The sequence below is a fragment of the Colius striatus genome, chromosome 3 (assembly GCF_028858725.1).
Source record: "Colius striatus isolate bColStr4 chromosome 3, bColStr4.1.hap1, whole genome shotgun sequence".
In the NCBI taxonomy this organism is placed as follows: Eukaryota; Metazoa; Chordata; class Aves; order Coliiformes; family Coliidae; genus Colius; species Colius striatus.
Window position 1 is genome coordinate 16,631,160 of NC_084761.1, and position 14,627 is coordinate 16,645,786.

The window sequence follows — 14,627 nt, forward strand, 5'->3', positions numbered from 1 at the left end:
GCAGAAGACACCATTTGCTCAGCAAAGCTTCCCTCTTAATGGTGGCCAGAGACATCAATCGAATAGCACACACCTAATGCAGAAATGGACACGAAACCACTTCCTAGGACAGCCATCCATCAGCATGTGTGAAAAATTACCTGTTTTCCTGTTAAATGACTTCAAGCAGGAGGTCCTTTGAGGTTTCTTTTTGCAGAGCTGAGGGGCTTACGGTGCTCAGCCCCCCTCGGGCAGGTTATAAGGGTAACCCATGTGCCCAGGCAGCGGTCGCAGTGGCTGACCCGAGCATCAAGACTAGAGCAGAAGAACTGAAGTGAAAAATGTGTCAGGTTCGTGATTCCACCCACAGACCAGAAAACACCAAACTTGTATTATTTTTGAATCCCCTGATTTTTTGAGGGCTGGTGGAAATAAGATATCTTGCGTCTGACTTCCAAGCAATAAAGAGAGGTGAATCACTACTGAAAAAAAAAACCAACCCTCCCATGGACCACCCAGTCACTCTGTACAAAGCTGTAAAACGAGCCTCAGCAGAAGTGGCAAAGTGCAGAGCTATTTTCTTAATATTACTGCAATTGCGTGAGGCAAATCACATCAGAAAAGTCTCCTGACAAAGTAGCTAAGTGAGAAGTGTTAATGAATACAGGCTGATTAATATGCGTTGAACTAAATCACGTTGAGGTCAGAGAGGGAGCACCAAACCTCAAGTCAAACGTGTTACGTTCAAGGACCGAACATGTGTATGTAATTCACATTTAAATACTTTTTTCCCCTCATAATTCTGGGTAATAATCCAACACGGCATAAATAAGTAATTGTTTTTTTAACTAAGTAATAGTTAGGACTTTTGTTACTTACTGTAATTGGTCAGATCTCATTTTTTAAGATGATGTGACTCAGTTACTGAAGAGTCCTACTGGGGTTTTGAAAACTGTAACTTGCAAATCACCATATTTACAAAAAAATGGTGCCAGTCATATAAAATATTAAATGGCATGTTTTTAGAATTTATTTGTTGTTGGCTTTAATGAGAAAACATTACCTCTTCTTAACAGAACACTGCCTGAAAGTCCTCAGGCTGAAATTGTGCATATCGTATTGATATTTGCACTGTGGAACAGTTTTCTGGGAGACCACCTCTTATTTTCAAGCAACAGCAAGCACCACAGTGAGCCTGTTTCAGGGAAGACGAGGGCACACTGGACAGGGCACTCAGGGATAAACCATAGGGAAACTCCAGGGGCCAGCATTTGGGCACACAGGTATTTTGGGGGAGGAGACTTGTAATTAAAGCATCAGATGTGTAATTGGGAGATTTGGGTCCTATTTCAGGTTCTCCTGCAAGACTCCATCTGTGGTTCTGAGTGAGTTTCTTTAAGGTGATCTCCCCAGAGCATATTGCTGAAATAAAATTCTTCCACTCTCTGTAACACAGCTGTAATACATCCTAATTTTGATCTATCTTTGTCCAGTATGTTTAGATTTAGTTTTTTTCAGGACAGGAACTGCTCTTTTACCATCTGTTTTGACAAGCCCAAGCTAAACAGGTCCACGTTGCAATTGAAGCCTCCTTGTGCTACATGAGTATAACAAACCCCCCAAGTAATGCCCAAAAGCCCTCAAAACCAAATTTAGTGTGCTGCTTGTGAAGTAAGATGGTGGGGTCATCTCCTTGTTCCCATCTGTGGGGCTGACACTGCCATGGAGACCTGGCTCTCAAACAAGCCTCAGCAGAGGTTGGAGACCTCTGAGCGAGGTCAAGAGACACTTCTCTGAAAGCCAAAAGCAATGTGAAGAAATATCTGAAAAAAATATTTCAGCATTCCTAGATATCCCAGGATTTAGCCAAAGACCTGCTGTTCTATGGTCTCTCTTGTGCTGTAGGAATTTTTACCATAGTAGTGGCTACACACTGGGGTTGGTATTTGCCAGTAGCTGTCTGAGCTTTCATTGTCCTGGCCAGGGCAGAACCTCCAAGTTTTACTAAGATTTCATCTTTGCTTTGGAGATAGCTTCTGGAATGGTGATGGAACAACTTATCCTAGGTGCCATCTCCAGTCAGTTAAAGGACAAGAGGGTCGTTAGGAACAGTCAACACACCAGAAGGCTGTGCTGCCATTCAATGAGACCTGGACAGGCTGGAGGGTTGGGCAGAGAGAAATCTAATGAAATTCAACAAGGGCAAGTGTAGAGTCTTACATACGGGGAAGAATAACCCCATGTACCAGTACAGGTTGGGGAATGAACTGTTAGAGAGTAGTGTAGGGGAAAGGGACCTGGGGGTCATGGTGGACAGCAGGATGATCTCGAGCCAGCAATGTGCCCTCGTGGCCAAGAAGGCCAATGGCATCCTGGGATGTATTGGAAGGGCTGTGGTTAGTAGGTCAAGAGAGGTTCTCCTCCCCCTCTGCCCTCATGAGACCACATCTGGAATATTGTGTTCAGTTCTGGGCCCTTCAGTTCAAGAAGAACAGGGAGCTGCTGGAGAGAGTTCAGCACAGGGCCACAAAAGATGATGGAGTGGAGCTCCCTTATGATGAAAGGCTGAGGGAGCTGGGGCTCTTTAGCTTGGAGGAGACTGAGGGGTGACCTCATTAATGTTTACAAATACATGAAGGGCAGGTTTCAGGAGGTTGGATCCAGACTGTTCTCAGTGATGTCCAGTGATAGAACAATGGGCAACAGGTACAAGCTGGAACATAAGAGGTTCCAAAGAAACACAAGGAAGAATTTTTTCACTGTGAGAGTGAGGGAGCACTGGAACAGGCTGCCCAGATGGGTTGTTGGGTCTCCTTCTCTGGAGAACTCATCCAAACCCACATGGATGAGTTCCTGTGTGACCTACTCTAGGTGATCCTGCTCTGGCAGGGGCGTTGGACTAGATGATCTTTTTAGGTTTCTTCCAACCTCTAAGACTCTGTGATTCTTGGTGTTCATTGCAGGGTTTATGTCTATGTTGGAGAAGGCAGACCCAAAAGTGTGCTTTGCCATGGGAGTGGGAAGTTTGTGGTGGTCTCTAGCTCCCAGGTAGTTTTCTTGCATTTGGCTTGAGTTGATTCTTCAAAGCACCTGGGTTTCCTCTACAGACCCTCTGTCCTCAAGTGCAACATGGGCTGAACTTCAGCTGTGCCTCTTGAGACTAGAGTCAGTCTTTCAGCTTCTTCATCTCCTCGGGGTTTCCAAAACCCTTGTTGCTTGTTCACTGAGAGGGGCTGAGGTTCATTTGTCAGAAGTGTGATCCACACCACAACTCCTCTGCCAGTGGCAGGGTGCTGGGGTTATGGGTTCACACATTTGGTCTTCCACTGTCTTGAAAGTCTTCTGTGACCGTACGTGCTAAAATTGTGAGTAAACAGTCCACAGGAGGATAAAGTTCAACTGTGTTAATGGAGAAGTGTTTTTGAAGTATAACAACAGTGGTGCCAACCAAAGTTAAAGCTTTCAACCCAGCTGGAAGGTGGACAAGTTCTCATTAGAATCATAGAATGGTAGGGGTTGGAAGGGACCTCTAGAGATTATTTTGTTACACCAAGGCATTATTTTTTGACATGTAATACGTTAAGTCAGCTTTATAACTTTCCTTTTTTATGGATAAGATGGTGAGACTACTTTCTTTCCATTCCTTTTTTCAACTTCTTTTATTTTACTGTGTCTGAGCAATAGCTAGTTAATTAAGGCTAAATCCTAAGTAATGTGACTAATGGGACAAGAAGCCAACTCACCCTCAAAACTCAAATAGTCCCAAACAGGCATCAGCTGCTTTTCTAGTCTTTGTGTGCATATATTCTTTTATGCCAACCCACCAAATCGCTCCTGGCATGTTCCTCTGTGACCACTGCGATGGCTGGGCAGCCCCAGGGGAGCCCAGCTGTGTCTTCATGGCCACCACACTGTGGTTGGCTTCATTAAACATGTTGTTTTGCTGGTGCTGGAGCGAATTCACAACGTCCATTCTGCACCTGGTGCAACTCTCAGTGTCAGCCAGGTTGAGCTGGCAGCCATCCCTTCTCGGGTGAAACATGGAGCTATTAAACACTTCAGATGCTTTTGGTTAAAAACCACGTGGTATATGAAAGCAAAGCAGCGGATTTTTGAGTCCATCAGTTCTCAGTGTCCTTGGTGGTGTCAGTGCAGCCCAGGCTCCTCCCTTTCAAAGGTTAATGTGCAGATGAGATCAAGTTGAGCTGGGAAACACATAGGGTGATGCATTGTGGGTCATGAGCAGAGATGTCTTGAGTGATGTTGGGAGCTACTTATTTGGGAATGGCTTATGTGTAGGGGGACTTGTGTGCATGGGTTAGCAAACACTAACATGATACCCCGGCAGTAAAGAGAAATTGGGCATTAAAACACAACAGGAGAGGTGGGTGTGGTTGAGCATGAGAAGGATTAGCATTGCTGTACAAGTTCAAAATGAGACTCATCTGATATACTCCACCCATAAAGATTGTTTGATTGTCAGCACCCATAAAGATTGTTTGAAACTTGGTTGGGTTGAGAGCATGGCTACTGGGATGAACAGGCAAGGAATGGTGGATGTCAGGAGGTTGGGGCATCCCTTTTTTCTATTTCTTTTCTATGTTTCTATTTATTTTTTCCCTTTTTTTCTTTTTTCTATTGTATCTAGCAACAGGACAAGGGGTAATGGGATGAAACTGGAACACAAAAAGTTCCATTTAAACATAAGAAAAAATTATTTCAGTGTTCAGGTGATGGAGCCCTGGCACAGGCTGCCCAGGGAGGGTGTGGAGGCTCCTTCCTTGGAGGTCTTCAAGACCCGCCTGGACACATTCCTGTGCGACCTGATCTAGGTGGACCTGCTTCTGCAGGGGGGTTGGACTAGATGATCTCTAAAGATCCCTTCCAACCCCTACCATTCTATGATTCTAAGTCCTCTAGGAGAGGAGACCAGAGCATTCCTGGCATGCTTTCAAGTGTAAAAGCAGAGAAGGCATGTAACTGTACAAATAAAACGTGGGGGTCTGTGGACAGGTAAAATACTGTCTTAGAAAAAAATGAGTAAGTATAGACTGGCCTTGAATAAACTTAGGCTAGAAAAGTAGGAGTTAAAACCAACACTTGTGAGGAAGCAGGAATTGCTCTGTGCATTCAGGTTTATGTGAAGCTCCAATGAAAGGCTGTGGCAGGGGAGATTGGCACGTACCTTGGGCAGGGGTTTACCTGCACCGTCCCTGTGACTGATATGTGAATGTGGTGAGGAAATTACATCGTACAGCTGCAAAATGAAGCCATGTGCTGTGAAGATGGGAAGTGGGCAGTGCCCTATGATGACCACCTGAGGCTCATTAGGACTTGCTGGAGAATGGCAAGAAGGTTCTTCATATGTTTCAAGTTATCGTAAGAGTAAGACGAAACATAACATGTGCCTACAAAAAGCCTTTCCCAATGTATACAGATATTTATGGAGACTCCTCCAAAGGCTCATGGATTTTTCCACTTTCTCTGCCTCACACATGCAAGACACTCTCCTCCACGGCCAATAAAAGCTAAAATTAAAAAAAAATGCTGCTTAAAAATGCATGCTTCTATATTTAATGCTGCTCTTTAATTAGAAGTTCCAATATTTCCTCCTGAAGGGTTTCAGGAACGTGGCTGTCACAGATACATCGGCATAAGCAGGAAACGGATGATTCCCCTGGGGCTGAAGCGCTGTGCAGTCACCAGGACTGCTATGGAAATAAGTCACACTATACCCTGGCTGATCTTTCTTCTGCTGAAAGCAAGGGCAGAGCTCGCATTGCAAGCCAGTGGGGTACATTTGGGCTGTAGCCTGGGCAGGGAGGGAAAGGTTTGCCATCACTGTTGCAATGATGGAAAATCAGCAAAGGCATTTCCTTCACCAGGCTTTTCTGTTGGCATTTAATCAGATGCAATACCTTGTGCTGCCTTCTTTCCTGTTTAGGTGCTCCTCATCATAAGTGGCAACCTGAGTTTTCTCAACTGGCTGACCATCGTGCCCAGCATCGCCTGCTTCGACGACGTTAGCCTGGGGTTCCTCTTCAGCTCCCGGCGCGGAGGGGTGAAAGAGCGGGTGGCACGGATGCAGCTCCAAGAGCAGCAGCTTCCCCTGGGTGAGTTTTTCCTGGAGAGGGGAAAAGTTACACAACAGTGTGTTTGCTGTGAATAGCTCAAAAGCTGTCATCTGTGGAGCAAGCCTGGGTGGTCAGGGAGATGACTCTGCTGCTGCCTGGTATCTGCTGTGGGTTGGAGCGTGTCTGGGCCTCATGCTGCAGATGGTGAGCGTGAAGCTGGTGTCTGGCTCATAAGGGTCTGCGGGGACATGGTCATGGGGTCATTACCATGGAGGGAGTGCATGGGGCAATGTCAGGGGGCATTGCCACAGGGGCTGTGTATAGGGACATTGCCACAGGGAGGCTGGTGCAGGAGGACACATCCTCCATGCTGCGCTGGTGTCCACAGCCAAGTCCAGGTGGCTGCAGCTCCAACACCTCTACTCCTGAGAGTCAGTCCTCCTGCTCTCACCCCAGTGATACTCCAACCCAAAATAAGCCATGTGGAGTTGCATGATTTATCTTGGGATTTTTTTTAGCTTTTTAAAAAAATATGTTGACTACTGAAAGTCAGGGATGAAACACCCAGTGTGGTTTGAGATGAGGAGTTTGTGTCAGGGTGGGTGCGACAGCAATTCTCATGTTTACTCTCCTCTGTCCCCTGTGGCACAGTGGCTTTGTGACCCATCTACCCTCCTGCCCTTGGCACCCAGAAGTGTTAGGGCTGCATGAGCACCCTGCTTCCCTGGTTGAGTAGCTGGACATGAGGTTAGTCTTCCAGAAAGAACCAAATTGATTGTTGATGCCTTGTGAGTCCATCAGCTTTTTCACTGACGGGGAAAGAGACCTGGCTGCTGGGAAAGTGGCTGTTCCCTGTTCAGTGTCCTGATGGGAGAAGGCAATAAGAGCAGCTGCTTGTGGTAGTGCTGGCAGCATGGGCACTGCCAGGGCAGGGAGCAAGTCTCCAAAGCAGGGAGGAGCTGGACTCATCTCATACTGTGAAAATGGAAAAGCAAATGCAAGGGGTTTTGTAACTGGACAAAAGGGATCGATGTGGCTGGTGTTTCCTTCTGAAGGGAGTTTTCAAGCAGCTCTGTTCCAGAAGATTGCCAGCACAGGCAGTGCTGGGATATTTTTTATGAGGCTGCGGAACAGATGTAGAGTTGTGTTTGTAGCATTTTTATAAACCGCATATGAGCAACAAATTGCCTGTAATATCAACAACAATCACAAATGCTCATTTTTAACTATACTGAACATCTGTCAGTAGAATGAAAAATGACAGCAAGATAGAGCATCTGTCCCTGGTCCTTTCTCATCTACCAAGGAACATGGCTTATTAACCAGAAGCATTAGTCCCAGCAAGGCTAAAATGGTTTCATTAAACTTTCTGCGTCCTCTGTCTTACATATTTTGCTGGAAGAAGTCTTCAACACCTTTTCTCCTGTGGTAGCTTTGCTTTAGAGGCTTTTAGAGCCTAGAACTTTCCTACCAACTGTATTTCTGCATCTAGTCCCACACAACACTCAGGTTGCACCTTCCTTGCTGGAGAAGAAGCCAAAGGGCACCTCTTTGCTATGGCACTCAGTGAATTACCATGAAAGGGAGGTAGATCCTTTTGTTGAGGATCTTGCACCTTGTCTGTGACGTTCTCCAGAAAACCTTTGCTGAACCAGGGTGCCCTGGAGTGTAGGTGTGTCCCTGTTTTGGGCTTGTAAAAAGATGTATTCTCTAAGTAAAGGGTAGAGGATGTGTAATATTCTGGGTGAACTGGGATTTCTGCATATTTTTTCTGCTAACAGAGGTCTAGAGGCTGTTGAGCTAGTGCTGACAGGCTGTGTGGCAAGAGGTTTAGGAGGAGCCCTCACCCCTGGGTCACCAGAGCAAAAGACAGGAGGGTACCCAGCCATGCCCTGCTCCTGACCTAATTTTACAAGGCTCTGGCCACATCCTTGAACAATGTGTATCTAATTCCAACTGAGACTTCCAATTCCCATTGCTGGTGCTCGGCTCCTGCCTGCTCTGTCCACATCCCACTGGCTCTTGTCCCATGCTCCTTCCCCAAGTTTTGCTCCATCTTTGCCATGTAGGGATTTTTTTCTTGTGTTAAACCCTTTTTCTGTATGACTGTGTAGGTGTGACCCCAAGGACATGATCTGCATATGGCCATTAGCAGTGACCTCAGGAGCCTCTGATTCAGCCCACCTAAAAGACCAAAAAATGCCCAACAGACTCATTCTGCTCTCACAGAAGTACCAGGGCAAGGGGAGGCATCTCAGCAAGCTCCTTCCGAAATCAAATGATTCTCCAAAAATGTTCTCAGACTAAACAGTTATTAATAGCTTCTGAGAGAGGTTCAAATAAACATCCCTCTCCTGCAGAGATAAGGGGAAAGCTACATGCAATTGCTTTGAATCTGATCCTTTGGCTGTTAATGTTAAACAAATTTCAAACGGCCATAAGGGTAAGGACCCCTCGGAGGTCGCGTCTGCTTATTTGTCTGATTGCAGTGGGTGTCTCCTCAGACTGAAATCCAGCATAGCCCGTGCTGCTCCGGCACACTGAATACCAAAGCACACGTCTCATACATAAATGATAAGCAATACAGATTTTGCAAAAGGAAAATGAGGTTGGAATGGAACTAGTGAGCAAGAGAGAGGAAAATGCAAGAAACCAGTCTGGGTGACGAGAGGGGAGGAGGCGGCCGTGGGTAGGAGTGGAGCCGCGGGGACCTGGAGGCCCCCCACGCACAGCTTACAAACCAAGAGGGCAATTTTGAGCAAGGTGCAAGTGCCAGCTGTGTTTTTTCCCCTGTATTAAAACAATGATTAATCTTGCATTTTAGACATTTTTCTTTTTAGCCCTTTCTCAGACTATTTAGAGAAAGGCAGATCTCTGGAGCGATAGCGTCTGGTCCTTGGCAAGGTCAGGTCGATGACGGCAGAGCATTTGTCAGCCTCAGCCCAAGAGCTCAGAGCAGCTGTAAGCACCCAGGCAGGATGCTGGACACCACAGGAGGGTCAGACAGGGCAGCAAGGGGAACAGAACCTATTGCTGGTGGTGAAATCACCTTTTACTGCTCTGCTTTTGTGTCCCAAACAGGTTGCTATGTCCGCAAAGTGGTGAACATCTCCTTCAGCCTCCTGATCGCTTATCTCAGCATCCCAGTTGTCCTAAACCTGCTCAACTCCAGACAAGTCATGAACACCTCGTTCAACCCTCTCAGAATAGTGAACACCTATGGAGCTTTCGGAAGGTACTTGTGTTTTAATGGCACTTTGTATAGCTCTGCTCCTCCCTCTCGTGTAGCCCAATAGCCAGTCTGTGTGCCTTAAACCTCAACGGGAACCTAGAACTCCTTCCAGTAGCCAGCAGGTTTGGAATATCTCTTTATGAGAGAGAAGGGGGAAAGGAACAGATTTCTTTCCCACTGACTGATAATTTATTTTCTTTGAGACAGTTTTAGTTAGCTCATTATATTGATGTAGCAAATGTAATAGCAGGATGAAAATATCCATAAGAGAGTTCATCCAGTGGATCACCTTCACCATCCCCAGCCCACGATATTTACAGTGAACTTTTCTTACACTTCTGCACACATTTGCTCTCCCTCGTGTAAAAATTCACATAAGCTATTGGGTAGCAGATTTTAGGCCAACAAAAGGAAGTGCTTTTTCCAACGAGTGACTTGGGGAATTCATTGCTACAGGAAACTGTGGAGACGAAAGTATAAATGGCCTTGAAAAAAGAACAAAACCAATTGAGAGGACAGGCTAAGCAGCAGTCTGGACAGTGCTTGTGTGCTGCCCTTCCCAGCCTTTTCCAGCTCAGAGAATGCTGAAAAGCAGGGCTTCCTCAGAACAGCTTGCCCTGGGGGCAACAACAAGGCCAGTCTTCTCTGCACAGACCTCTGGTTTTGCCACTGCCTCGCCAGGGTGACTGTTCCCAAGAGATCTGAGCCAAGGCCTGGGATGGGCAGCTCTTAGGTTAGTGGGCTCTGGTCAAGGTCCCACAGGAAAGGCCAACAATAATTGAACAGATTTTGTCAAAGGTAAAGTAGATTGGGCACTGAGAGGGCTGACTGAAGGCCTTCTTGAAGGGGACAAGCAGGTCTCACTGCGAGCACTGTGGAGATGTAGAGGGCACTGGGAGCACATCAAATTAATTTGATGCTTTCCCTGTTTTTTCAAATTTCCATGGAAAGAAAGAAAGTTACAAAAAACGTGACTTAAAATATAAATGCTAGTTGTGGAAAATGCTGAAGTTTCTCCTTTTTTTGAGAGAAAGGGAGAAGTAACCCCTGAAGCTCTTTGAAGGCTAGAGTGGTGAAGCTACGGGAGATTGTTTTCTTTGGGTTGTTGTTCTTTTTCTTCTTCAGTCTATGGTTTCTGTTTCAACAGTTACCAGAACCTAAAGAGCATGTGATGAAATGCTGCTGTAATATGTTTGTAATTCCAGCCTATGTAAACCAATAAAAAGAGGATTGCAGCTTATAATGAATATACGATTATGTGAAACTTGACATATTTTGAATCACACAGTAGGAACATACTTTTATTAGTAATTTGGTGTCCCTGATTTACAGTGTGTTTCTAACCATTGGGCAGCTGGCCACGGCTCATAACTCAGTCCAGTGTATAATATGGAACTTGGCTGGAGAATCCAGAAATCTATTAAATGGAGGTAACAATTATAAGCTGAGGCGTACGGCGCTCTTTGGGTTGTAACCATCTAGCACTGGACATTGTCGGGGGACAAGGTGGAGGCTGGGTGTTTACAAACTTTCAGTTTCTTGTGTTGGAGGAGGAAGGACCAAAGCAGTAAAAATTAAAAGGGTGTTGGGAGCTGGACAGCTTTGATAGGCAGAGTTACGCAGTGATGTGTTTGTTATGGAGAACAGCTCTCCAGTGTAGGCGAGCCTCATCGCCAGGTCACTGAGAACTCGATGGTGGGGGCTTCATGCGGGCTTTCTGAGAGTTTGCCATCTCCACTGCTCTGCCACCGTGCTGTGCAGAGAGTCCAGCCAAGCAGCAAAGGCTGTCATGACCTGCCATAAAGCTGGGATGCTTTTTAACCAAGTTTCTGTACATCAACTGGAAATCGGGGAATTTTTTGTTTTCATTTTATGCTTTTCTTGGCTTGATTTGCATCGGCTCACACACTCCCTCCTCCTCTTGCTGACTAGTAGCTCCATGAGACCTGTCTTTCAGCCGGGATGGTGAAACATTTGGGCACATAGAGACCACTGTTAATGCCCAGCTCTTGGGGGGTGCTCTGTAGCAGGCCAACCACCTCCCCAAGGCTCAAGCAGCTGTAGCCAGTCAGCCTGGTCTCATTGCGAGCACATCCTGCCCTTTGATGGGGCTGAGATTCATGCTGGAGCTCAGCACCCCATGGCCAGCAGCACTGCGGGGAGGGCCAGACTCACAGAGGGAATGCTGGAGTGGTCCCAGCTGGAAGCTGCTCTGCCAGTCCTGCAGCTGGAGGTCTCAGGGCCAGAGCATCGACAGGCAGAAGCAGTTCTGTGCGCAGTCGCCTGTGAAGTGTCCCCTGCTGGTATTGTCCTATTAGGTCCACAACATGTGCCAATTGCAGGCCTCTGTTTTTGCACATGGTGTATGCTAAAAACCTGGAGACGGAGCTCTGTTTTGTGACCATCCTTCATCTCCACTTTCTCATATCATCAGGAGCTTATGGTCACAGAGCTCTTGCATTGTGGGAGTTGTGAGAGTCACAGAAACAAAGTCTCCTTCAGAAACATAGGATGAAGAGAGAAGTTGGTGGGGATTGAAGATGCTCATGTCGGACTTGGGAGACACTCATTATGTTCTCTCAATATCCTGGGCAGTTGTTAGGCTCTGATCTAGAGAGACCCATCAGTTTCAGCAGAAATCATCTTTTTGGGCCATAGTCTATCCTCCTTGGACTAGCACAACTGCAGTGTGATAGAGAGGAGTGAAGGAAAGCATGAAAGTTGAAGTTTTCTATGTAATTTACTGGTGTAGAGAGAAAAACCTGCTGGACAGACAGGTTCTCTGTAACTCAGCCCATCAGGATCCAACTGTATCATGAGACCATTGACACATGTTGCCATATCAACTCTCATGAGCTAACATTTTACATGACTTGAGACAAAACCCCAAATCCTGTTGTGTCCCACAGCATTACCAAAGAGAGAACAGAAGTCATTCTTCAGGGAACATCCAGCCTGGATCCCAATGACCCTGCTGCTGTCTGGGAGGAGTATGACTTCAAATGCAAGCCCGGGGACTTGAAGAGGAGGCCGTGCTTTATAAGCCCCTACCACTACCGCCTGGACTGGCTTATGTGGTTCGCTGCCTTCCAGGTACGTGCCTTTGAGTGTCCTGAGACTTGGGTGCCCCTGGACCAGGAAAAACAATTTATATGAATTTTACTACACGCTGGGGTGAGTGAGAGGATACTTGAAGTCTTGGCTAAGTTAATTATATTGAAGAAAAAAAAAGAATGGTTGTATTCCTGAAGGATGTCTGCTGATAGTGTAATGCAACTTGGAAATTTTATGTGAGGCTTTTTAATTGCTTCTCAGCAATAACAAGAGTTAAGGACATTGAGAAAGTCCCTGGACTGCACCTGCCCCAGGAAGCGGTGGCACAGTGGGGTAGCTGGAACCCACAGCCCTCTTGGGGACACCCCTGTGGACACTGGCAGTTGCTTCCACTGCCCTCCTGCCTGCATATGGATGTAGGGTCCCTCAAAACATTTTCCCCACCTGGTATCAGCAAAGAGGTGACAGAGAGAAATTAAAATAGAGAAGAGGAGGGAACTTGTAAAATTAATTCTTGTGTGTCTTTGAGCCTATTCTGCAAAACCTCATTTGCGTGAGCACAAGAACTTGGACTGGGTTTTACAAAACTGGGGCTTACGGCAGTGGCATGAGGCAAAACCATCTCAGATTATCAGGGGCTTTTCTCTTTGTTCCCATATCCTCTCCTGGCATATCCTCTTCCCTCGCTCCTCTCCCCCTGCCTCAAACTTCTCTGTTTGCTTTCTTTGTGGTATTTTCATTTAGGCGCCTTTTGGATTCCTCAGCGATGACATAACCATCGCTCTTTGGCTATGGTTTTATATTTACCCCTCTAGTTTTTGTGTGCTGGAATTTCATTTAATCTGCATTAGGTATGCTTATCCCTCAGCAAGACAACAGCAAAGGTTAAAACTCGAGCCAGCAACAGTGCCCGGCGTTATATAAAGGTGCAGAAAGTTCAATGGGAGCTGTAGGTTTAAATCTGACTCTATTTTGGGAGGGCTCCTGCAGCAGAGGAGAAATCCATCTCATTCGAGTGAAGGTTGCTTCTGAGGTGAGGGGAAGGTTGTTTGTTTCCGGGGTGGGAATGTCCCAAGGACTTTGAAATAGAAAATTATCTCAGGTTTAAAACGAAAGGAGGACAGGGCATAAATACTGATACATCAGAGGTGAACATGAGCTGTGCTGTGCTGAGAGCCACCATCATACCCCAGCACTGTGCCCACAGAGCTGGGCCCTGTGCTGAGTGACCAGGATGGGCAGGACAGCCCAGGGAGGAGGAGGAAATAAAATGCCTTCTTCCCAGCTTTAGTATTAGTTTTTAATTCACTGAAAGGTTCCCCCAAGTGTTCTTGGGCATGGGGAGGGCTGATGGAGTATCTGCCTGCCAAAGTGCCTGTCCACACCAGCTGATGAGGAGCCATTAACATTGCAGGTCTCCTGGCACTGGCAAAAGGAGGGTGTGTGTCTCCTACTTGGATGCGTGCCTCCTGCATGGGCAGGTGTGTGCCTCCTGCATGAGTGGGTACATGCCTCCTGCTTAGGTGAGTGCATGCTGGGCATGTGCATCAGCCCTAGACTGCGTCCATCACCAAGTGGAGAAGGGTCTGTTGTCCCTTCCCATCCATGCCAGCCTACGCAATCCACACCAAGGGCAGCACTGCCTCATCCCCTCCTGCCACTGGGGACTTCCCCGTGCCTTCTCAAGGCAATAGGTCTCCATGAGGCAATTTCAGATCCTGCTTAGAAAGGGTATTACAAAAGATGCAGAAAGGAGAAAAAAAGTCTTCTGAAAAGCAGGGATGACTCATTTTGAAAATAATGGGAAAGCAAGTAGCCCAGGCACAGCAGCAAGCATTTTCAAATCTGGATGTTCAGATGTGTAAATACCTGTTTAAGCAAGGAAGTAAATCCCATTTGGAGTGGCAAAATGTTTGTTTGAAAGCTGGGAGCTGTGTATTTGGTGCCGGCTGTCACCCCTGAGAAAGCCACTGTCCTGCTGTGCCCCCACGCCGTCGCAGCCGGGAGGAGCCGCCGTTGTTCGGGTGTTGATGAGACTTGAGTCACACAGGGCTGCAGCAAGGATGAGAAACCAGAAGTCGAAACCCCAGAAGAAATTTGTGAAGCCAAGGTAATTTTGAAAACCCTGCACAGAAGTTTACAGAGTCCATAAAACCGAGTTACCTCAGCCTCTGATGTAATTACGATGTAATTCGTTTTGTGATTCTGGATTTTCTCTGTGCCGTCGCTCGCTGTCTGCCCCGTCACTTCCCAAGCAGGCGGCTGCAGGGCTGGTTTTGCAGTTCTTT

At 46.7% G+C, this 14,627-nt stretch overlaps 1 protein-coding gene across 2 annotated transcripts in view; it reads left to right on the forward strand.

Annotated features, from left to right (window-relative positions):
• The window catches only part of LMF1 (lipase maturation factor 1), a 205,993-nt gene that overhangs the window by 168,190 nt on the left and 23,176 nt on the right, over positions 1–14,627 (forward strand). For both annotated transcript variants that reach the window (XM_061992553.1, XM_061992552.1), the window contains 3 exons: positions 5,924–6,092; positions 9,135–9,288; positions 12,195–12,378. In XM_061992553.1, coding sequence (XP_061848537.1) covers positions 5,924–6,092; positions 9,135–9,288; positions 12,195–12,378 — 507 coding nt within the window. The remainder of the gene's footprint in view (positions 1–5,923; positions 6,093–9,134; positions 9,289–12,194; positions 12,379–14,627) is intronic.